The 24,696-nt window shown below is 40.2% G+C and overlaps 1 protein-coding gene across 2 annotated transcripts in view; it reads left to right on the forward strand.

Annotated features, from left to right (window-relative positions):
* The window catches only part of RNF17 (ring finger protein 17), a 45,862-nt gene that overhangs the window by 12,684 nt on the left and 8,482 nt on the right, over positions 1 to 24,696 (forward strand). For both annotated transcript variants that reach the window (XM_081860050.1, XM_081860051.1), the window contains 21 exons: positions 2,138 to 2,214; positions 3,351 to 3,425; positions 4,750 to 5,024; positions 5,471 to 5,626; positions 5,909 to 6,098; positions 7,371 to 7,542; positions 8,296 to 8,486; positions 9,929 to 10,067; positions 10,959 to 11,118; positions 11,910 to 12,025; positions 12,518 to 12,638; positions 13,444 to 13,564; positions 14,048 to 14,272; positions 16,102 to 16,252; positions 16,579 to 16,697; positions 17,098 to 17,188; positions 18,798 to 18,907; positions 19,565 to 19,869; positions 21,440 to 21,603; positions 23,281 to 23,400; positions 24,608 to 24,688. In XM_081860050.1, the coding sequence (XP_081716176.1) occupies positions 2,138 to 2,214; positions 3,351 to 3,425; positions 4,750 to 5,024; positions 5,471 to 5,626; positions 5,909 to 6,098; positions 7,371 to 7,542; positions 8,296 to 8,486; positions 9,929 to 10,067; positions 10,959 to 11,118; positions 11,910 to 12,025; positions 12,518 to 12,638; positions 13,444 to 13,564; positions 14,048 to 14,272; positions 16,102 to 16,252; positions 16,579 to 16,697; positions 17,098 to 17,188; positions 18,798 to 18,907; positions 19,565 to 19,869; positions 21,440 to 21,603; positions 23,281 to 23,400; positions 24,608 to 24,688 (3,159 nt within the window). The remainder of the gene's footprint in view (positions 1 to 2,137; positions 2,215 to 3,350; positions 3,426 to 4,749; positions 5,025 to 5,470; positions 5,627 to 5,908; positions 6,099 to 7,370; positions 7,543 to 8,295; positions 8,487 to 9,928; positions 10,068 to 10,958; positions 11,119 to 11,909; positions 12,026 to 12,517; positions 12,639 to 13,443; positions 13,565 to 14,047; positions 14,273 to 16,101; positions 16,253 to 16,578; positions 16,698 to 17,097; positions 17,189 to 18,797; positions 18,908 to 19,564; positions 19,870 to 21,439; positions 21,604 to 23,280; positions 23,401 to 24,607; positions 24,689 to 24,696) is intronic.

The following is a 24,696-nucleotide window of genomic DNA, read 5'->3' on the forward strand; positions in this document are numbered from 1 at the left end:
GGTTACAGACCACTAACCCAGAAATAGTACCTCGGGTTAAGAACTTTGCTTTAGGAAGAGAACAGAAATCATGCGGCAGCAGCAGGAGGCCCCATTAACTAAAGTGGTGCTTCAGGTTAAGAACAGTTTCAGGTTAAGAACGGACCTCCAGAACGAATTAAGCACGCAACCAGAGGTACCACTGTAGACAGATTTTAGGCATTCACCCCCTTTTACACCACGTCCTCAAAGAAGTACAGTGGTACCTCGATTTATGAACAGCCCTGTTTGCGAACAATTCAGTTTATGAACTCCACAAAGCCGGAAGTAGTGTTCTGGTTTGTGAACTTTACCTTCGTCTACAAACAGCACCGATGGTAGGAGGCCTCATTAGGGAAAGCGTGCCTCGGTTTAAGAATGGATTTGGTTTAAGAATGGACGAAAGGAACGGATTAAGTTCGTAAACCGAGGTACCACTGTAGTTTCAAGATTCATCCTAGCCAGTTCAAGACTTATTTCTCTACAGCAGTGTTTCCCAACCGGTGTTCCGCGGCACACTAGTGTGCCGCGAGACGTTGCCTGGTGTGCCGTGGGAGGGAGGCGGGCGAGTCGGGCGGCGAGAGGCTAGGAAGCAAATGGATTGCGAAGTCTGCCAGGTTCAGATTCGGGTCTTGGCTGTTTCCGGCAAGTGCAGATTCGGGTCTCGGCTGTTTTCGGCAAGTGCAGATTCCGGACTCGGCTGTTTCCGCCGGCCCAACTCGCCGATCCCGCGCCGTACGTAAGAATTCTCGAGGAAAGGCGCAGGCGCATTCCTCCTCGGAGAGAGCGGCCGTTGGCGTCCAAGATGGCGGCTGTGCTGGCTGAGGGGAGTGCGGGCGGCGCCGAGTCCGAGGCAGCGGCTGTTCCGCCCATGGCGGGGCTGGAGATGGTCCAGCAGGGAGCCGAAGCCCGGGTCTACCGGGGCCTCTTCCTAGGCCGGCCAACTGTGGCGAAGCACCGCTTCCCGAAACGTTACCGGCACCCGCTGTTGGAGGAGTGCCTGAGCCGCAGGCGGACGGCGCAGGAGGCCCGCTCGCTGCTTCGCTGCCGGCGGGCAGGTGGGCGCGCCTCGAGACTGGACTGCGCGGGGCAGGGGCGCGGGCTGGGATTCCATCTCCTTTAAATTGCATGGCCGGCCCACCTCTTTGCAAGGAGTGCGGTTGGGAATTGCAAGCAAAGCAGCCACGCAGCTCGATTCCAGTTGTTAGTGACCGAAACTAATTCCCCCCCCCCCCCCGCTATAGGCAAGGAAGCTGAAGACTGGTTATGGAAGGCGGTGGGCTGGTGGGCTGGTTTGCGAACATTTTTCAGAAGCCAAACGTGCTCCATTTTGCGTGCCATGCTTCTGTTTTGCGGTCTGTCTGCTTTTGCTGTTTATTTTGCATTTTTGTCTTTCTGACTTTTTTGTTTTGTTTTTGTGACTGATTGATTGACTGATTGTGTGACTGCAGTACATTGTTTATTGCTTTCATTTTATGGATCAATGGTCTTTATCGATAGTAAAATTCATGTTAAATTGCTGTTTTAGGGGTTGTTTTTAAATGTCTGGAATGGATTAATCCATTTTGCATTACTTTCAGCCAAACAGGCCCAGGTTGCGCACTGAATAAAGTATTTTATAATTTTTCATATTTCTGTTTACTTACTATTTCATAATAAAGTAATTATAAAATACTATATTTGTGTTTATTTGATTCCTATTAAAGAGAGTTACTTTATATATAGTCAATATAGGCACAGAGTTAATTTTTTAAACATTTTCTAATGGTGGTGTGCCTCGAGATTTTTTTCATGAAACAAGTGTGCCTTTGCCCAAAAACGGTTGGGAAACACTGCTCTACAGCATATTAGGCCTGGCATCTGCCTTCAGCTTTCCTAAGTCATGCTTGACCAGAGCAACGGCTACTTCTGCAGCCTTTCCAGAACCATCCTTTCTGAAATCTTTAGGGCAGCAATGTGTGCACCAGCCAGGACTTCTTGTTTCCTTTGAAATTGTTTCCTTTGAAATCAAATGGGACATCACTAACTTCACACTAACTCTCCAGTGTTCAAGACCACGTTCAGCTCCCATTAGTTGCTCTATTTTACTGTAAATTAAATTAGGGTGTTCTTATTCTAGGTTCTCTGCAACTTAAAAATGACTTTGGAGGAAGAAGTCTTAAAACTAGATCGTCTGAAAAAAAGAGCACTTCCAAGGTAAGCATTCATAGAATTACTTAGTATGGATAGCAGAGTTACTGCACCTTTAAAAATATCGCCATACTGCACCTTTAAAAAAACCATACTGAATTTGTAGAACTGATAAATAAAATTAAGAGTTGCATATACTTCACTCGACCCTTTGCAGGAGGTCTGGAGTTCAGCATGCTATATGGGGGATCTTATCAGCCTGGTGCATTAGAAATGTTTTGGACTACAACTCTCATTAACTCCCAGTGAGCATGCAGATCACCCCCTCCTCAGCCCTTAAATTGATGGCTTGATAACCGGAAAATGGGTGGTCCCCCTCCCATGTTAGCTGACATGCATAAATTAACTGAGTGGGAGTGTCTCTGCATGTGCACACATGTCCATGTACATACACTGGTGGCCACACCCACTGCTGGCATGCAGCTCCCAGAGGTTTGGCCAAAGGTGAATGTCTGTGGTTGAGCCAAAAAAAGGTTACCCACCATGCCTTATAGAGAACCTTCACCTATATACCCCCTCCTAGATTCTGAGAGCTTGGAGAGATGATCCCATCAGATTTCCACCTTTTAGGGAATAAGTTCTACTTATGCACAGGGCAGGTCATTCTCGGTAGCGTAAGTTAATCTATAAAATAGGACTCACTAGATACGCTTGGCAGTCACCACAACACTGCCAATTTTGGCATTTAACTGGATGCTTTAAAACATTTTTTAAAAGCCAACCGGGAAGGCCTTTAGAGCAGGAGTTTCTTAAATGGTTTTTACTGTTAATGCTTTTTATTGCTGTATTTACTTGTGGCATACATGGTGGTGGTTATCACGTGTTTTTGTTTTTGGGGAACAGTTACAGATAGGTAGCCGTGTTGGTCTGTGTATCTGAAGAAGTGTGCATGCACACGAAAGCTCATACCAAGAACTGACTTAGTTGGTCTTTAAGGTGCTACTGGAAGGAATTTGTTTTGTTTTTTGGGAGTAATTCTGATTGTGGGTTTTTGCAGTTTAAACCTGATTGTGATCTTGAGGCATTAACATAAAACTGTGCTATGAATGTAGTAAATAGATTTATGGTGTTACAAAATTGCTGTTGTCCTGAATGAATTATTGTGGTTGCAAACAATTGAACTTCCTGTATATCTAATACAGGTTTCACATGGACTCTGAAAAGATTAACCCCATGTTAGAAAACCTGGGGAATTTTTTTCCTGATACACCTAACATGTAAGTACTTCTGTTGCGGTGTTAATTTTCCTATATATAAAAAAATGGCACCTGCAGGTTTATCAATTTTCTCAGCATTCATCATTGTGCCTCATCTGGTACTTCAGTAATATGGGATATTTTTTATTTGGAAATATGCCGGGGTAGAAACTAAACAGCTTACCTAGAAACAATACAGAAGTAAACTGGAGAATAATGCTCAAATAGTTCTGAGGTTCTGATAATGAATAGGATTTTTGATAGCTTGGATATAATTGGAAAACCTTATTAGTTTTGTAGTCATGAATTATGCTTAAAAATTGCTGAGTTGCTATGTAGTGTGCAAAAATAATAATTAAAAGCCTAGGACTTGCTTACTAATAATACGCCATGTTTTAGGATGCTGTTTTCTTCAAGATTGTGTGCAAGTAATATCAATGCATAAAAAACCCCAAAAAACAGTAAGTAATAATATACAGCAAATCAAAATGATACCTTTTACTAGTCATTTAGTAGTAGATAGCCCTGTGATGCTGGGGAAGACATCCTAGCTGGAGCAGGCTATAGAAACTTACACATGCCAACAAGTCGATCTTAAGATATAACCTAATATCTGGAAAATTAAAACCTCTTTCTGATCCTAGCAGCTGCATTCCCTTATGTGACAAGCAGGGTGGTGAGTTATCCCGCATAAAACTTCCAAAATGTCCCATTAATATATTGAAAATACACTTTGGGAACAAAGTATTTTTAATATCCGTGGAACAGTATTCATCTTGGGTGTTTTAACTTAACCCTGAATACTAATAAGGAATGCTTGTCTTTCCAGATCACTGGAAATCACATTTTTTCATCTGATTTAAATTCATTTTATTCATATGAGAAATATCTCTTGGAATCCAAATAACCTCTGAGTACCAACAAAATGAGCAGTCAACACATGAAGTAGCATTCATTCAGATTCATTCAGTAATTATATACCCTAAAATTCTACCCAAACTATTAATTATTTTTATTAATTTCAGTGGTGGTGGTGATGATGATGATGTAGTTTCAGGTCTCAACACATGCAAAACTAGTTTAAATTCTTTTGGTTCATGAACAAAACTGTAAATATCCCTTTTCTATCTGACTGCACATGTCAACAGTTCCAGCATCAATATAGAAAAAGGGCAGCCCTGTCTTTTACTCCTCTCCAAACCTAATGGATCTGAAATATTAATGGGTGTTACATGTGCATCTTGAAACCCTATAGGCACTTTATTATTTCTACCGAGTGTTTGCTCTTCCATGTTAGTGATGGCTACTGTTTAAGATAAGTTTTCTGAACAATTTGTCAACCTAGGTGCAGTTTTGAAGGCAGCCTTCTAAAACTGAGCAATATGGAAGAGGAATTCAGAACTGATGTTCCATCTCATATAAGTGTAAACCTTGAACCGCTTGTTGAAGACATTGGCACAGTTGCTCTTCTGCCAGAATCTGATGCATGTCTTGAAGGAAATTACACCCACCTCCAAGAAATGACTCCTCCATTCGCTCAGAAATGCATTTCTGCTTTACCTCAGACAGCATCCACTCCAGATGTCATAATTGAAGAAATCATTGAAGATGATCAAGAATGTGAGTAGAACTTTCCAGCCGGTTGCCAGAGTTGTGTGGCTAATTCCCTTTGTTTTTAAAACAATATTCTTACAAGTACATAGCAACCTGCTCTTGATGCATTGTTATTCTTACATAGGCTGCAGGTAGAAGGAATCTACCAATCAATCAAGACTTTATTAATGAAATCAGTTATTACATAATTGATTTCATTAATAAAGTACTGATCGATTAAGTGAAGAAGCATATTTTAAAGGCATGTTTGCACATTCATTGGTGTGTTCAAATCATTTCTCAGAAATGAGCACCAAATCCTTTCAGAATGTGCATGTCACCCTTTCTGTAACAATACAAACATATTAACTTGTACTGTCTCAAAATGTTGCTTTTCAGTAGTGTGCATAAATGTTCCCTATGATCTTCCTTCACTGTTACATTACCTTTCTTACCCACTGTGTACCACACAGATGCTCCAGAATTAGTTTTTGTCAGCAGTGTTCTAAATCCTTGCCACTTCTACGTTCGAAAAGTTTCACAGAAGAAAGCAGCTGTTCGTTTGGAAAAAACTCTGAGGCAATTCTGCAATCATAAAAGGTCCTACCCTAGTGACATTTTGGAACTAGGTAACAACACTTCTCAGATCTTTTGACTAATAGTGTTTATATAATTTCAGAGTTTTGCTTTTTTTATTCCAGTGAGGGGGATATATGTTGTGGGTTTTACTAAGTAACCTTTTAATATTGTAGAGTAGAGGTCTGCAGTCATTTTGGACCCAGGAACTCATTTGGAAATCAGTCTCTTGAGGATACCACCCAAAAATGGCTGCTGTGATAGATTGCCTAATCTCAAATGTTCCTCTCAATGAGAATATTTTGCAACAAATTGTGTACTGAAACTTATTTCAGGTTCAAGAATCTATGTTAAAAGCAAGGAACATGGGATGTGGTGTCGTGGAAAAATCATTGAACTGATGCCGTTGCAGAAGACAAACGAGCTGAAGCCCCGTGGTCCAACAAAGTACAAAATTTGTGATATAGCAATGATGAAAATATTCCTTGTGGACTATGGGCATATTGAAGCTTTGATTATTTCAAGGTATGCTTTTTTGCCTTTATTTGCCACACGGTGGTTTTGCCATATTGCTTTCTAGTGGCAATGTATAAGGTGCACCAATTTCTAGGGATGTTCATTGCCTTGTGCAGGAGAATCTCAAGACAACCTGCTGTAAAAACAATCTCTATAAGGCAGAAATGAACAACAATAAGAGTGCGTAATTTGCTCAGTTAATTGCTGATGTGATTCAAATAGTGTTCGGGCATTAAATATAAAAAAAAAAATCACAAGCTAGCTTTCTCTTAACTGCATGTGGTGATGTGAATTTTGCATGTAGGTCCTCCATGAACATGTGATTTTTCTACATCCATTTATGGTAGATGGATTATGTAATCTGAGTCTGTGCATAGAATCCGGTTCTTCCTCCCCCACCCAATTATTGATTAAAATATTTTAACTAGGGCCCAGACCACCGTAAAACCAAGTTTAGGGGAATTTTACAAATAGACCTTTCCTGCCTTCTTCACATAGGCCCCGGTTCATATTCCAGATTGGGTGGTCCTATGCCTGTCAGTTTGCCATGCACAAATGATATCATGGTTTCTGCTTGTTTAGGGCAGTGTTCCCCAACCTTGGGTCTCCAGCTGTTTTTGGACTACAATTCTCATCATCCTTGACCACTGGTCTTGCTAGCGAGGGATGATGGGAGTTGTAGTCCAAAAACAGCTGGAGACCCAAGGTTGGGGAACACTGGTTTAGGGGACATGTATGCAGAACTACATTGGTGTGTAATGAGAGAAAATTGCAAATCCCCACCCCCACCCCAATGACTCCAGGATGAGCTCATTGGCTTCCCTTGGTTCTGACGTTTCCAAATTGTTTTTAACTTCACGTACAACATACTTCAGTAGTCTTAACTTGGGGGTTATCAGTTGTATGAGCCACCCAACAGCTTGATTATTTTGCACATGGAAAACCTTGGGTTCAATTCCTGAGCATCTCGAGGGTTATTACAGAGCTCTGTCCCATCATCTGATCCATTTAACTGAAGAGCCGTTGTCAGAGTAGATTATAGTTGGAGCTGGTCTAAAACAACTTATTATAAAACGATCTTAATTAGAGCAGATAGGAAATATTTTGCTGATTTGCCTTTTATGATCTCTTTTGAATAATGCAGTTCAGTTGTTCCCAGTAAAGCATCCCTTAAACAGAAAACTTTTTAGACTTAAAAAATCTGCCTATTGATGTTGAAGCATTTTATTCTAAGCTTATATTGAGAAATAATATTTGTTATCTTCTCTTTCTGCCATCAAGCGTACCAAATAACATTGGCATTAATCCAGAACATATCACTCTAGAATATATAGTGACTGAAGACTTTTGCTTGGTTGTGAAGAAACCTGACATACATATAGAGGCACAACTTAGTGGTATAAATCATTTAGCACTACAGTGCTCCCTGAAGGACATTGTTCCCAAAGATTCAGTAAGTAAGAACTATATTGTCTGGACTTCTGCATTCTTAGAGAAGTTAGAGAATACCTTTTTTTAAGAAACAATTGAATGTTCATATTCTGACTTTTCCTGAATGAGATGGCTTTCCCTTCCTTCGTAATGATGTAATTCTTGTATTGTACTCAATAAAGATAATAACCTAATGTGCCTAACTTTTTAGAACAGTGGTCAGCAAACCTTTTCAGCAGGGTGCCAGTCCACTGTCCCTCAGACCTTGTGGGGGGCCAGACTATATTTTGGGGGAGGGGAAAATGAACGAATTCCTATGCCCCACAATTAACCCAAACATGCATTTTAAAGAAAAGGACACATTCTACTCATGTAGAAACACGCTGATTCCTGGACCGTCCACAGGCTGGATTTAGAAGGCGATTGGGCTGGATCCGGCCCCCGGGCCTTAGTTTGCCTACCCATGTTTTAGAAGATTCAACCTGTCTTCCGCACAGATCATTCCTATTTGTGATTGCACAGAATACACATTCAAAGAACAGTTATGAGTAAACATTGCTAGTTCACTTTGGAAAAAATTAATTGGTGTGGTATGGTGTCTGAATTATTATTTTAAAAGTCTTGATGTGTTTGGATGCCATGCAATGTACATAACAGTGTGGTTAAGTCCTGAGTTTTGTTACATATTGGGTATTTAGTAGTTCTTGGTACTGTACTTAAATCCTAAAGTCTACAGGTGGATAGGATTCTGAACTTCTCTCTCCCTCTGCAATAGGCTGAAGGTTGGAGCAGAAAAGCAAGGACAGAATTTTTGAAAATGGTAAAAAACAAAGCTGTTCTAATGAAAGTCTTCAGAGAAGAGGATGGTGTGCTTATTGTTGATCTGATGAAACCACCAGCAAACAAAATAAGTAGTGACATGCCTGTATCTCTCAGAGATGCTTTAGTTTTTATGGACTTGGCAAGGTATATGCAATACAAAGCATTTCAGGGTTAGAGATAAAATAGGGTTATTTTTTAAAATGTACTTAATTAAAACTTGAAATCATGAAACACACTTTAGGTGAGTGTGATTATGTGTTGGGGGAGGTTATGTCTGCTATAAAGACTGGATTAAGATGATAACATCTTATTTTTCTCTGCTGCTGGCATGATTAGCTACAAATGCTTAATTACTAAAATTCTAGATTGTTCTCTCCAGTTGGGCTTTCAGCCACTTTATTTTTCACATTCAAACTGAATACTAAAGCCGTTCGGGAGCCAAGGTACGACTATTCCTTTATAACAGAGAGCAAGAATTGGCCACAAATTGACTAAAGCCCGCTAGCTGTTAAATACCACTAACCTAAATATTTTTTTTAAAAGATCTGGTGTAGTGAGGGTGAGAATGGAGAATCATAGAATTGTGGTACTGGAAGGGACCTAAAGTCAGTTTTCGCCATTTTCCCATCATCCTGTTTTCCTTAATCTGTTCAGTTTATTTCCCCACCTTCCAGAGTGGATAAATGTCTTATGATTCAATTTTTTATTTTAAAATGCAAATGCTATGTTTTTCTTAAGATACAGTAATATGAAATCTGGATATAAGCATGTTAGCCCCATAGTTTATATCTTTAAACTGATCAGTGCCTCTACCAGAGACATGGAATTGAAGGAGGCGTCTCTGTGTAAGTGAAGAATCAATCTGATCCTTCCCAATATCTGCATATCCTACTCAACCTGCCAAATAATGGCATTTCATTTCCATCTCATGAAATAAACTGCTTGGGCTTGCCCAGTAACTTTCAGACCTTGTTCCTACTTACTGGTCATGGGCATTTCGTTTTGTTTGCTGATTTGTTCTTGTGGGGCTGCAACTGGGCGAAGGCAGAGTAAAGTAGAAAAGGGCAACACTAGAAAGTCAGGAAAGAGGAAACTGTTGGCTGTGCGTGTTCCTATATTGTCATGCTTTGCCTGCAGTCTTGCACACAAATACCATATTTTTCCGTCTATAAGACGCCCCCATGTACAAGACGACCTCTATTTCTTAACCTAAAATTACGAAAATGCACTATCCATGTATAAGACGACCTCTTATTTTAAACTTCAAAAATTTAGGAAAAAATAGTCTTGTACAAGGGGAAATACAGTATGTCTTGCGCCTTCTCAAATGTGTTTCAAATGCAGGTCATTAAATTGGTTCTGCGGAATTCAGTGGAAGCCAGTGCTTTTTTTCAAGGGGTGCTCAAGGGTACACAGTGTCGGCACCTCTCTTTTTGTTTTGTTAAAAAAATGTGGCACTTACTGTAACAACTTCATTGTGAGTACTGGCACCTATTTTTATAGAAAAAGGCAGTGGGGGGGGGGCCATAGAAAACTTCCTCTTGTGGCTGACTTCAGCAGTTCATTCTAGATTCTTACTTTACTAGGTTTCGTGCTGAAGTTTCTGATCAACCTGAAAACATTGAATTCCTGCAGTACTGGGCACCTGCAATACCAGAGGAAAATACAGAAGTCACCATTGTTGTTAGTTATATTACTAGCCCAGGTGATTTCTACATTCAGCTAGTAAGTATTATTCAGTATATTTAATTTTTGTGTTGACATTATTGAAAAATGCTTCCTGAGATTTGGTATGATATGATTTGATTTGTTATTAATTTTGTTATTAATTGGAATATTATTAATGGAAAATTGATAAAAATTATTTTACAAAAAGAAAAGAAATGCTTCCTGAAATGCTTTACACTTTCTATTTTGGAACATAAAAAGGTAAGTTTATTGCTGGAAATTGGGAGTAGTATGTTTTTCAAGTTACCATTTCAGATGTATAAAATACATTAATAGATCTTTTTCTAGTGCTTGTTTTATATACAGATCACTCGGAACCTAAATGGGGATTATGTTCCAGGGACATGAAGCCACAGCTGCCTTAGGAACTACCCCTGCACAAGTAATCTTCCTTCCCGGAGCCAGCACGCTAAAGGAATCTTAACCACCACCACCACCCTGAAGCAAGGCAGATACTTTTTTAGCTCTCTGCCTTGCTTTTATTGGGCTCTGAGAGGTTCTCATGAGATGTTACGGGGCTGATGAGCCCATGCGAGATCCTCCCAAAGCCCAGTTAGCAAGGCAGAGAGCTTAAAAACTCTTGCCGTGCCAGAAAAACTCGGCATGGAAAGAGCTTAAGAGCTTTCCACCTTGCATGCGATTAATTTGCAATGTCAGCTGAGCAAGTCTCCCATATCAGCTGCCTTTTCTCAGCTGTCTGATAGGCATCTTCACGCATCAGTCTGGCTTCAGTGTGTCATGTGCCACTTTCCCCAATTTCTTCAGCAGATGTAAAATCGAGTACTTTAGGTACAGAGTGCATCAGTTTGACTTTCTGTGTGATGTAATATTTAGTAAGAGTGTGTTGACTACAATCCATAGTGATTAATACTGTTTCCATTGTGTTAGGTAGAAGAAGGTCCAGAATTTGCAGCTTTTCTGAGCAAAGTTGAGGAAGTATATAAAAATGACAGCAGAGTTGGCTTGGAAATTCTCTGTCCAGTCCAGGGTCAACCATGCATAGCAAAATTCGAAGAGGATGGAGTTTGGTACAGGGCACAGGTTATTGGTAAGTAACTGTAGTATTAGGTTAGAGGACTTTTGTTTTGATTCCCTCCCCCCATCAAATCACCTTGATATTTTCAAGACACCTATTTAATTCATTTTCTGTTTTAAATGAATGCTGGTTTTTCCCATTTCATTCTCCCGCTGTGATTTCTTTTGTCCAAGTAATACACCCATCTTTCCTACAATGAAGCAGGGTTTAATAGCCACATGGCTCGACTTTTCTAGTTTGTGCTAAACCGTAGGCAGGTTGAAGTTGCAGCCAAAACAGGCAAACGATGGTTCACAGTTGAGCTCCAAATGAGAATTTGAAACTCACTTCAAAATTTAGGTTTTAATTCTGATCTGTGGGGCAAGTGTTAAACCATGGTTTGCCGTTTCTGATATGGGGTGCCATAACTTGTTCATTAACATGCTACCGTTCTTAGTTTTTTTTAATATAACATATAAAACCATAGAATTTTATTGAAAAACAGGCTAATGAATTCTCTTGGTTTAATAATGTAAAAGAGCATCTGACTCTTATGTGTTGCTATTGCCATTATTAAAAATTGCCATGCATGCAGTATTTGATGGATGGTTTTGAAGGAAGTGATGTTGATTTAAAAGTTTGTGTGTGGAGCTTGGATAGCATTACATATATCTGCAGTAACATCGCTCCCCTTAATGCTGCACCTCAATCACCGAGGTACGGCTGGACTGAGACTGTTATTGTTGTAGGTGTACACAAATATTTCCTATAATTTCATAATGTCCACGTATCATTGATTCCTAACCGCATAATGTTTTCTAAAGGATTGCCAGGCCACCAAGAAGTTGAGGTCAAATATGTTGACTTTGGGAACACTGCTAAAATAAATGTGCAAGACATGCGTAAAATCAAAGATGAGTTTTTAGCTCTCCCAGCAAAGGTAAGTTAGAACTGCATCCCGCATGAAGTAAATCTAAATATGCAGAATGCCCTGTATTCCTGACAAAGCACCTTCTGCGCAGCTTGGAGTTCAGTTCCTAATGCTTGTGAATTATCTCCTCTGATAAAGTGTAATTCTGTGTCCACTAAATTCTAACAATATGATAAATGTAATAGATAGAAGTGAGCTGTGTGTCAAGCTTTTCTCTAAGAATCTATCTCCCCTCCAACACATGCAGAGCCAAAGAAATTTTCACACAAGTGCCATGTTTTAAGAGCGGGGCAAGTTGCTGTTGTGCGAAAGGTAGGCACCCTGTGGCTCAGCAGTGGGTCCGAGAATACTTTGTGCTATAGCAAAAAAGTACGACAGGAGATGCATACTTAATTGTTGCCTAGATTAGAGATTGCTGGGAGCCCTGTGTAAGCACACTGAAATTTCACTAAAGGAACGATGGCATTGAAACTAAATAAACAAATTGGGTTTATAATTTAGGCCATCAGGTGCAAGCTGGCCCATATCATACCAAATAAAGGAGCTAATGAATGGAGTAGTAAATCAAAGGACAGATTTGAAGAACTAATTCAAGATAAATGTATGCTCTGCTTTATTATTGGTAAGTGTTCGCCTGTCTTGAGTAACTTACTCAGTATTTGAGAGCCAAATAGAGTTGCTGTCTCAAAAACCAAATCATCCATTCAGTGGACAGCAACTTGATAGGGACAGTGCCTCCCATCCAGCCTGTCAGGGAAATTCTCAATTTCTCCTTAATGTTGTTAGGACTGCTTGCTGCTCTTGTCATCAGTGTAGGACTATTTCCCTTTCCCTACCTAATTGGATTAGCTGGGTGCTCAGATATGTCCAGCCAGCAACACCGGGGCAGCTTATTCCCAACCTGATCAATGGTTTTCCAGTTGGGAGGAGGGGCAGGTATTTGGAATTCAGCCATAAAACCTGGCTAACTCTTAAGTCACAGTATCTGATTAACCTACATCACACGACCATTTTGGTGACAAATTAGATAAAATTATTTGTAAGAATATGGATCTTTGGAAATATCAGACTTTCAGAACACTTGTTTTAAAAAATCCAGTTTTTTAATGCAGAGACTTAAATTATCTGTCACAGAAATACACAGGCACTACATTTTATTAAGTAATCGTCTCGAAGGAGCCTTCTGGTCTTAATAATTGATTTTCTTTGTTCTTCACCTTTCTACGTAACTTTTTAAGGTAGCTTACAAAATGCAAAAGCAATTAAAAACCACAGTAGGTAAAAGCAATAAAATCCCCAACATAATGAAGTAAAATAAAATGGTTCGCAACTATGACCTTCATCATGCTGCCTCCTTTCCCCAACACCCGTGGCTAATTTTTTTTCCTTTGACATTTTGAACTTAAACCTCTTTCAACTACATCTAGAAAAATCTGAAGACAATATTCTGTCTGTTGAGCTCTATGAAAGTGTATGTGTGCCACCAAAGGCATCTTGGAGTGTTAACAGCCTCTTGGTTAAAGAAGGTCTGGCATCTTATATATTAAGGTGAGTGTGCTGCTTCATTAACTTCAACATGCTCATAATATTTTTGCAACTTCTGAATTCGAGCAGCCTAATATTTCTCAGTGAAGTGTATGTAATGTCATCTCAGGTAGTGCTTAAATGGCTTGGCTTAGCGTTGTGTACAAACCTAGACTCACGATTTTGTCTCACTCCAAACAAACTGAATACTAAGCCAAGAAACAAACCTTGGTTCACAGCTCATGGTTCATTTTGGAGCAAGACAAATCACACCACAACCAGAAGTTTGTGCATAGCAAGGGTAGTGTGACATTGTGGGGTTCCCCCTCCCCCTGTAAACCATCACTCTTGTTTGTTTACACTTAGCCATGGTTTGGCTTAATGTTAACATGCCAACCAGGTCTTTGTTTAAAACTTGCGGGTCATGTTTTGTGGAGGGCATTTCTGCTTCTATTTGTCTGATACTGGCAGATGAAACAAAAAACTAAATAAAACCAAATTCTACAGTGACACCAAAATGATTACTGAATCACATCATGAAGTTTGGGATCCTACTCCAGAAGAATTATTCAAAGCTCATGGAGATAATTTACAGCCTGGGAATGAAGAGTCGATACAGTTTGAAGGTACAAAATTAGATTGCAGCAAAGAACTGCAAGTGCGAATTAGTCACGTTGTGTCCCCAAGCAAGTTCTACGTGCATTTGATGTCATCAGAACAGATTCTGAAAAGGTAGGTTCCTTTTCCCACGACCTGGGTCAGAGCACTTCATGCTTTTTGGTTCTTTTCATTTTTGACAATTGTTGTTGCTTAACTCTACATGTTCCAGAGCTCCTGCAGGATGATGAAAATAGCCATTAAACTAAGAAAGGAGACTTTGCTGCCAGTGTGCCATGCTTTTTTCCGTAAAATACCCCCTGAGGACCACAGAATTTTGTGTCATTCCCAGGATTGCTGGATTTGTGATTAAAGTGTACTAATGGGAAGACACCCAGCATGTTGGCCACTTCCGATTGTGGGTGGCTGGCACGCCAATGCTTGAAAGTTAAAGACAGAAAAATATTTTACATAGATGGATGGATTAATAGATAGAATAGATAGACATACACATGCATGGGGACAGGAAAGACTTGGTCTTATCCTCATGCAGAACTGGGATGGACCAGATTTTATGGTCCTTTCATCCCTTTACCTGACATAAACATTGGAAGAAAGTAACCAACTCTTTCAGGCCTGCTCCTGCCTACTCTGCGAAGGGAACATTCAAGCTAAGTGCTCCGTGTTCTGTTTGGACAATGTGCTCAAGATGATGGTGGGAGTTCAGCTACAAGCATACTAGGAGCAAATTATCTGGAAGAAAGGATGCAGGGAATGCAGCCCTGGTTATGGTTTATGAACTTTGTGTTTTTTTGTACCATTGACCACAGTGTCCTGGAGAAGCTCTGGTGGTTTAGGGCTGGAGGCATGGCTTTGTAGTGGATTCCACTCTACCTGCTGGGGGTGCTTTCTGAGAACAGTAATGGGGGTTTTGTTGCTCAGCCATGTGGAAACTGACCTGCAGGATTCTGTATGGTTTGATCCCAACTCCCATGGTATTTAACATCTGTATGAAGCTGCTGACAAAAATGAGTTGGAGTAAAGTATCATCAAATACGCAGACATGAAAATTCCCCTTCTTCCATCTGACTCGGAAGAGGCAGTATGGGCTGGTTGTGGGTCGGTTGAAACCATACAAAACAAAGTTGTTGTGGGTTCTTGGATACTGGGTTTGAAGAGGTACCTTGTTCTAGATGAGGTTGGACTCCTCTTGAAAAAGTAGGTGCGTAGCTTGAGTTGCTCCTAGAGGCTATATTGTCACTAGAAGCCTGGGTGGGTTCTGTAGCTAGGGATGACTATTCTCTGCTTGAGCTGGTTCATTGGCTATAGGCTTTCCCAAACAGAGAGAGTCTAGCTGCAGTTAGGCACTTTATATGAACTAGAGTGGACGATAGAGTGGATGTGTTGTTAAGTGGTGCTGCCTTTGAAAAAGGTTCAGATGTTGTGAAATGCACCATTGGTTAATGGGCACCACTGTCTGGTTTCATATAACAGAGTCTAAAAGAATTGCATTGATTGCCAATTATTAGGTGCTTATGATGACATATAAAGAAAGCCCTGATCAACTGGGGTTTAAATATTTGAAAGAACGTTTTGAGATGAGTCCCTTCTTGTGCTACTGCTGCTGATTAAGGTCCATGGGGTGGAATGACATCCCATGTACAGTTTTATTGATGCTTTGTCTATGATTTCATGTTTTATGTGTTCCCCTTTAGAAATATTGCTAATTATTTTGTGTTAATGTCATATTTGTTAAAGTCCTTGGAACTAAATGGTGAAGCGCGGGTTCTAAACACACAACTGTGCATTATTTTCAAGACTAGAAAATAATGTACAGTTGTAATCTTAACAGTTAAATAAATTATTGACCCTACTGTATCTTTAACCTTTAGAAAAGTATGTTTCTTTCAGAACAATACTGGCAACGTAGATTTGATTGTCTATTTGGCTACTTATAATATTAGTTTACAGGAAAAGATGGCAGCCACTTACTTGGAATCAGAAAGAGAAACAGTTGAATGGAAAATTGATATGAATTGTGCTGCTTATGTACATGATCTGAATCAGTGGCAGAGAGGCCAAATCCGCAGGATTGTTTCAGAAAGTAAACTTGAGGTAAATAAAATCACTGCTTTATGCAGATAAGTATCACTCCGTTCATTATGACTAGGAAGCACTCATTTAGTGATTTAATACGTGGAATTTAATGTATTCTTTATCCTAGATAAAAACTTAACTTATTAATCAGTTAAACAGGCTAAATGATGTATTATTTCTTTTGAAAATGAATGAGAGATTTTTGCAGTATCATCATGAGGTTTGAACTCTGTAGCCTGCTAAGAGAAGTTTCCTAACAAAACCAGGCAGAGTTTTGTAGGTCCGTGATAAGTCTAATTTGGGCTATTGAAGAACTGTATTTTTCTTACACCTGTCTTTTGCAGGTGTTCCTCATTGACTTTGGCATAACTAAAACTATAGATACTGTCTCCCTAAGAGAACTTGAGCAGAATCTGAAGATGCACAAGCCTCTTGCAATAGAGTGCTCACTAACAGACATAAGGTAAAGTGTCCGTTTCATTCAGTTCTGGAACATGCTTTCTCCCATTCTGCAAGTGTTGCAGCGGTGTTGGGATTTGAACTTGGGCCTGAAGCAGGGTGCCCAAACCTGTATCTGCTATACCATGTGTTCACATACCATGTAGAAACACTAGGAGTGGCCATTTCCAGTGCTCCTTGGGCAGCATTTGTATTTGTCAACAAGACTTTCTCTATATTTTTAAAATAAGGAATGAGACTCACTGGGCAATTGAAAAATATAATGCTTAATCGAACTGATGCTGTTACAGATGTTCTGCCTGCCAGAAGATCTGTGTCCTCTCCAGCAATTGTATGAACAATAGGGGAGAGGGTATCATTTGAGATGAAATGATTTTTATTCCTCCCTATGCATCTTGTTTTAGACCAGCTGGTGGGACTGAGCAGTGGACAGGAACTGCCTGCGATGTTCTTGCACGTTACTTAACTGGAGCTGTGGTAAACCTAATAATACAGGTTAGTAGTGGTAGAGGCCTAACTTTAATAGAGAGCTTTGTAGTAGTAAATGTCTGATTTACCAGTGCAAGTTTTTTGGGGGGAGAATTGTAACCTCTTTGTACAACTGAAACGTGGAGTATGTAGTTGGCTAAGATACTGGAACGTGTCCCTCTATTACTTCGGGCCCCCAAGATTCTGTCTGGATGAAGACTTAGAATATGCCTTAGCTCACACAACCTTGAACACTTCTCTCTAGGGAGGAAGTGACAAAATGTATGTGTGGTTCTGCTTCGTTAGAACTAGAATTGGCAAGTATTTTTACTAGCTTCTCCCTGTAGTGAAAAGAGCACAATCTGGCTGCTGTGATAGAATCCAGTTGGTTAAGTAATGACGATGAATCAGGTAGTTGGCTAAGAACACTTCAGCCAACATCAAAGTCTCCTTTGGAAACCATCGAGTTTAGTGAAAACTTGCCAGCTTATGTTGAGGGAGCGGGCAGATCATTTTAAGGACACGTTGACTTGACAGCAAGCCCTTCCTGGCATAAAATTTTTGGCATTTAATTTGTGATTTCAACCGGCCAGCCACCAAGCGTGTAAAGTTGAAACTGTGCAAGTAAAATCCACCTAAGTTATGAGCCTGCTCTACAAGCAAATACTTTGGTTGGCATCCATCTGTTTCAAGAGGCAATGGAGGAGTGTGCCTTTGGGGGTGAAGTAACACTGTTGGGAGGTTGCAGTTGATATTCTGCATCCCAGAACCCTTCATTTGGTGTTGGTCACTCCCTCCTGCAAGAAAGGTTATGGCTGTGTCCAAATATTCAAGATAGCTATCTGGTTTATCTGCAAACAGGGTGACATCTAGGCCAGTGTTCAATATCTAGCAAAGAGTATTGTGCAGAGATGTCAACAACATTCTCTTCAGTTGTTCTGTATGATGTATGTTAATGTCCTAGCTGTAAAAACATCTGGGAATACAAATTATTGTCTTAAGTCTGGATGGAAGGACTTGGCTTTCTAATTGCCTATCCCATCAGTTAGAATATGGAGGGTTCCCAAATTCTGTCACTCGCTCAGGATAGTTTAAATCAGGCCTGGTGGTGAAGGGAACACATTTTAAATAAACAGAAGATGCCTCAGTTCTAAACATTTCTCAATAATCTTCACCCAATTGGTCTTTTAAGGTCTAAAATTTGATCTTGTTTTGTGTTTTTATCTTACATTTTTATGCTGTGAAATGCCCTGCAATTTACAGATGAAGGGCAGTATACTAATTTAATAATAATAGTCTGCCCAATTCCTTTCCCATTTATTCCTCAATCTGGTAATCCAGTACTTCTTCTGTCCAATCATAAATACATATTTTTGGAAAGTTAGCCATACTCTTCTCACAGAAGCTTGTGCCTGTTTACAATTTCATTTACTAATATATAGAAGTTGTGAACTCAGCACAAATATCTAGGATTTGTTGCATTTCCTGACATATGTCAGTAAACTAGCAGTTCGCTGTGTATTAATTTGATGGTTTGGCCAGTTGTTGCACACTGAAGAACCTTGTTTCACTTTATAGTAGTAATACAAAACGAACAATAGCTGCCTTTTCTTACAAGAAGTATGTTTTATCCCAGGAAAGTAACACGTCACCTTTACCTGTGAAAGTTTTTAGCAAAGATGGAGGGCTATATACTGACATTTCGGAATACATGATTAAAGAAGGTTTGGCATTTAGAAAAAGAAGGTATGCATTTTTCAGAATATTTATGCTCTCTTGGGTGCTGGATGTCTCCAAGTGAGTTTTGCACTCCCTATCGCTTGAAGGCAGGAAATAGTGTGACTTCAAAGGAAGTATTTAGCACTTCCTTCCTATTGAAGCCTAAGTTCATTTCCTTCCTTTGTTCAGAGAAACATTGTAATAACTGAGATGCTTTATATAAAAAAGCTTTGAACATTTGAAATGAACTATATAAATGTGAAGTATTATTTGTTACTTGAAGCAAGTTTAATGTTACTAATTCCTAAGAAAGCCAACAGCTGCTAGCACCTCAGACAACCAGACTCTGTTTAGTTTATCAATAGTATTGAGGACTAATTAGCACTAGAACTCTTTAAGAAAGGTATTAGAGGGTATTTTTCACCAAGTGTCATCTAGCTCTTTGGAAAAGCCAGATGGAGATAATTTCTTCGTGGTGTTGGGTGAATGATAGGCAGGTGGTCTTACCCACCTGTCAAAGTTGCCCCATGAGTAGGTAAGTTCAGGGTCAGGTCCCCTTAGTAACTTTCCTAAGCTGCAGAATTCAAGAAAAGAATTGGCCTGAAAAAGTGTTTGGGCTAGAAATAAAATTAAAGCTTGAATGTGATTTGATTCCTTTACTTGCTGACATATTTTCTGTTGAAGCTCCCTTCGAGCACCTAGTACAGCATCCCTTGAGAAGCTACCTGACACACCCTTCCAGCAAGAGAATGTAGACGTAAGCCAATTGCTTGCAGGCACAGAATGTACACCAACCTCTTCCAAACCAGAGAAAGACGTTGATCCTTCGATCACAGATCACAAAGAGCAAGAATTGAAGGTCTCTTTGACTTGCCCTGTAACGGTTGAAACCTACAAACCACCAGCTGTCCCCACCTCACTTGTCTTCAGTGCTGTAGTCAGCTGCGTTTCAGACACGGGAACTATTTATGTGATTCCAAAGTCACAAGGTAAAAGGGGAAATGTTGTATACAGCAGTGATGATATGCAATTGCAGCATTAGTACACAGTTTTCTTAATACTTGATTGTTACTGATATGTATCACTAAAATACAACACAAACCTTGCAAAACAACATAAACTGAGCTGTGTGCCACAGCTCAACAGCCTTGCAGGAAAAGCAGCCAGAGTTGGATGCAGAGAAAGGAAACAAACTTTGAGACCAGAAACCAGAGTCCCTCCAAAAGGAACAGATAGGTAGCTGTGTTGGTCTGCCATAGTCAAAACAAAACAAATTCCTTCCAGTAGCACCTTAAAGACCAACTAAGTCAGTTCTTGGTATGAGCTTTCGTGTGCATGCACACTTCTTCAGATACGAAGAGGAGACATTGTTCGCTGGTCGCCAAAGTGTTTTTTCTCAGTACTTACATATATAACAAATTGGAACCGTGTTGCTGAGAACTTATCTGTGTGTATTTCTTCCCCAGCTTTTCTACTTAGTTAATTTTTCAGCCAGAGCCAGTTGCCAGACCCTAGCACACAAACTATTAATTGAGCAGCCACTCAGATCCTTGAGTAAGCCATGATTTCAGGTCTGGCAGCCACTAGGAAATTGAGTATCAAATCTTTTATATGACACTATTCATTCTAAAGAGGGAGCAGCGGAATAGGATCAAGTACTACAAATTGCTGGAAAAAGGAAGTCTGCACTATTGCCTAGACCAGTTTTCCCCAAACTTGGGTCTCTAGCTGTTTTTGAACTACAATTCCCATCATGCCTGACCTACTGGTCCTGCTAGCTAGGAATGATTTTTCCCAAGTATGGGAAACTGGCCTATGCCTTCCATAAATGAAAGAGGGTGCCTTTAACTGCACCTGCTCCAGCAAAAGTTGTGACAAATTTGGATTTGTATAATTGAATGTCACAGGAGTCCATTGCTAGCCATGTGTTAGCTGTAAACTGGCTTCTCTCATTTCTGTTACAATCCCTATCATAGTACTTTGCACACACGGTCAGTTAGTTAACAGACAGTCCTATTTTGTACAAAATAATAATTATTATTATATCCCACCCATCTGGCTGGGCCTCCCTAGCCACTCTGGGCAGCTTCCAACAGGATATTAAAAACACAATAAAAGATCAAACATTAAAAACTTTCCTATACATGCAGTATTTAAATGAGTACCTGCTTTTTTTAATAATAAAAAAATACAATGCCAGTAATTTATATTTAGAGGTAGCATTTTTACAGTAGCAGAGGCAGGTCTATTCCATGGAGAGTAGAAACAGTGGAGAAAGATGCCCTCCCAAAAAGTTCTCCCCTGGGAGAAGGATTGCCTCTTTCTTGACTGTTTCTACTTTCTCTGAACTAGACCAGCCTCTCCTAAAGTGTAAATAATGCTGCCACTCATACCTCAAGGAAATTTAGCATTTTATTCAAATACATTTTATGTTCCAACTCTTAAATTATTCCGTTAAGCCATTATATTGATATTCCACTATACGAATATATGGAACTTGGTTGAAAATGATCATATAAATAGCTTTAACAAAGCTCCCTTCTTGGCATTTTTCTCCAGAGCAGCAGCTAAATACTCTGATGAACGATATACAGAAGAACTTCAAATGTCTAGGTCTTTTGGAACCCTACAGTTGGAAAAAGGGAGAAGCTTGTGTTGTAAGAGCAGCAGATACATTGTGGTATCGAGGGGAAGTTTTGGAAGTTGGCTGTGGCATTACCAAGGTAAGACTGGTGTGACAATAATTGCATTCCCTTGATGGGGAGGAACCAAAGCTCAGTAGCTGAGTATCTGCTTGGCATGCAGAAGGACCCTAGCTCATTCCTAGCATCTCCAGGGAGCTCTGGGACTCTCTCCTGCCCGAAGCAGGAGTTGGTGTTGACAGTACTAAGCTAGATGGATCAGTGGTCTTGTTTGGGATAAGGCATATTCATGTGTTCCTATCATGGCCTCTTAGTATGAGTTTTGATTAGAAGTAAGGTATGTTTGCTACCACCTCGCCACATTACGTATCAGGCAAGTGTAGGGGTGGTCATTATTCTGTGTCAAAACTTTTCCTTAAGCCCAGGAGGAGTAAAGAACGTGGTAGAACGTTGTGTCTGTAAAGCTCTGAGTGTTGTATAACAAGTGATTGAGAAATTCCATAGATGAAACAAAGGAAGCTAACTGGGAGATCCAGGAGATAACACTTGAGTACAGGCAAGCCCCCATTTACACAGGGGTTGTGTTCCAAGGCAGCGCACGTTTAAGTATACCTGAAGGAGTGTCTCCACCCCCATCGTTCTGCCCGGACGCTGAGGTCCAGCACCGAGGGCCTTCTGGCGGTTCTCTCATTGCGAGAAGCAAAGCTATAGGGAACCAGGCAGAGGGCCTTCTCGGTAGTGGCGCCCGCCCTGTGGAACGCCCTCCCACCAGATGTCAAAGCGTTAAATAACTACCTGACATTCAGAAGACATCTTAAGGCAGCCCTGTTCAGGGATGTTTTTAATCTATGATATTTTAGTGTATTTTTGGCTTCTATGGAAGCCGCCCAGAGTGCCTGGGGAAACCCAGCCAGATGGGCGGGGTACAAATAATAAATTATTATTATTACTACTACTACTACTATTATTAGTGAAATTGTGTATATTTGAAACACCATTGAAAAAGCCTGCAAACGCCCTGCCCCTTTTTGTGACTTTTGGGTCACTTCCAAGATGGGCACGATTGCACATACATTAGTTGCACACTAATATGGGGGGTGGTTGGACAGTGTTCTCGAAGCTCCCAGCATGAGTGACCAAACTGCGAGAGGCAGTGGAAGACAGGCGTTCCTGGCGTGCTCTGGTTCATGGGGTCACGAAGAGTCGGACACGACTAAAGGACTAAACAACAATATGGGGGGAAGAAGGTTTTGCCTGTAATTCTTGCATGTGTCCTGATAAATTTGCATGTTATTAAATAGCTTCGCTGAACTACCACAGTTCATGATTTTGTAATCGAGGTACTTATTTCCTTTAAAGCAGTTCCCAAACTGCGTGAGCTGCAGCATGTTTGTGAAAAATTCAAATTGTAATACAATAAAATATAATATAATAAAAGAAGCAAGAAAAATGCAATCAAGACTCATCCAGCATAGTGCATTGCAATCGCTACAACAGGCAGAAAAATAATTAAGCAGCCCAGCAGTTTTCAAGTAGTCCATGGTGCTGGGGTGGGTAGGTAGACATGACAACCTTAAAGAGATTCAATAGCTCCTCTTCCCCAACAGTTAGGTCATTCCTACTTCCCAAAACGACCTCTAGGGTAAAAAAGCGAAGGATGGGTCTGTTGTGCCTGGCTGGCATGCATTTAAAAACAGAATAGAATCACATCATGAAAGCTTGGGAATTAATCTACTGATTTTGTTGCTTTTTGTGTAGGTGCAGTACTTGGACTATGGCTATATTGAGAAGATTCCTCAATGTCATCTCTATCCAACTGTTTTGTATGCAGACATACCACCATTTTCCATACCGTGTCAGCTCTATAAAACTATACCAGTGAGTAGAGGCTGCATTTTGAAATGTACTAAGCCCCTGGTCTTGTGAACAGGGAGCAAAGAAACAATTACATATGCTATGCTTGTGCCTTCATAAGTTCCAGAACGCTTCTGGATTTTCTGCAAATGGAAAAACTGCTCAAGAGAAAACTCTTAAAAGATTGTGCTAAAAGGGTGGCAGACTATTCCACAAAGCAATATATTAAAGTTGATGTATCGCTTTCCTGTCTTAGTCTAAACAATGGCATTCTGTAGCATGGATGTAATAGTCACTGGACAACGTCCCAGGCTGTATCAACATAAAGGGAAGTGTTGGGAAGTTTTTAATGTTTAATGCTGTATTGTGTTTTTAATATTCAGTTGGGAGCCTCCCAGAGTGGGAAACCCAGCCAGATGGGCTGGGTATAAATAAATAAAAAATTACCGTATTTTTCGCTCTATGAGATGCACCAAACCACAAGACACACCTAGTTTTTGGAGGAGGAAAACAAGAAAAAAAATATTCTGAATCTCAGAAGTCAGAACAGCAAGAGGGATCGCTGTGCAGTGAAAGCAGCAACCCCTCTTGCTGTTCTGGCTTCTGGGATAGCTGCGCAGCCTGCATTCGCTCCATAAGAATCACACACATTTCCCCTTACTTTTTGGGAGGGAAAAGGTGAGTCTTATAGAGCAAAAAATACGGTATTATTATTATTATTATTATTACTACTACTACTACTATTACTATTACTACTATTAAAGTTGGGCTTCGTGTAATGACTGAAGTGCCATTCACTAGCCTGCGGAGACACTAGCCTGAGGAGAATAGATAAACAGGAGCAACTATGAACATAACTGAACTTTGAGGAAGGCAGGAAACCAGCAAGAGCATAATGGGAGCCCAACCCATCTCCATAGTGTTTGTTCCTGCCTTGGTCAGAAGGTGGAGCAATAACCCAACATACCATTCCTGTTAGCAGAAAGCAAATTGAAGTCTTGTCTGCCATATACTTCCTATATAAACCTCAGGGCTTAAATTATATAGAACATGGGAGGTGCTTTGCACAAGACATTTTGGCATGTGAAGCAGAAACTGACGTTCGGTTAAAACAAACTTAATTTTTTTCCTTATGATGCTGAAACCATTCTAATCTCCAAGATAGGGCCAGTCCTGAGTGCTTTTGCATAATTACTGATGTGCTGGTGATTTTTCTACATTGGTTATCCAGGTTGGAACTGTTTGGCAGCAGGATGCAGTTGAACTTCTTCAAGAACTACTTACGAAAAGGCTCGTTGAAATAAATATTATGGTGAGCAT

This window comes from Podarcis erhardii (genome assembly GCF_964252035.2).
Source record: "Podarcis erhardii genome assembly, chromosome: 4".
Taxonomy (NCBI): domain Eukaryota; kingdom Metazoa; phylum Chordata; class Lepidosauria; order Squamata; family Lacertidae; genus Podarcis; species Podarcis erhardii.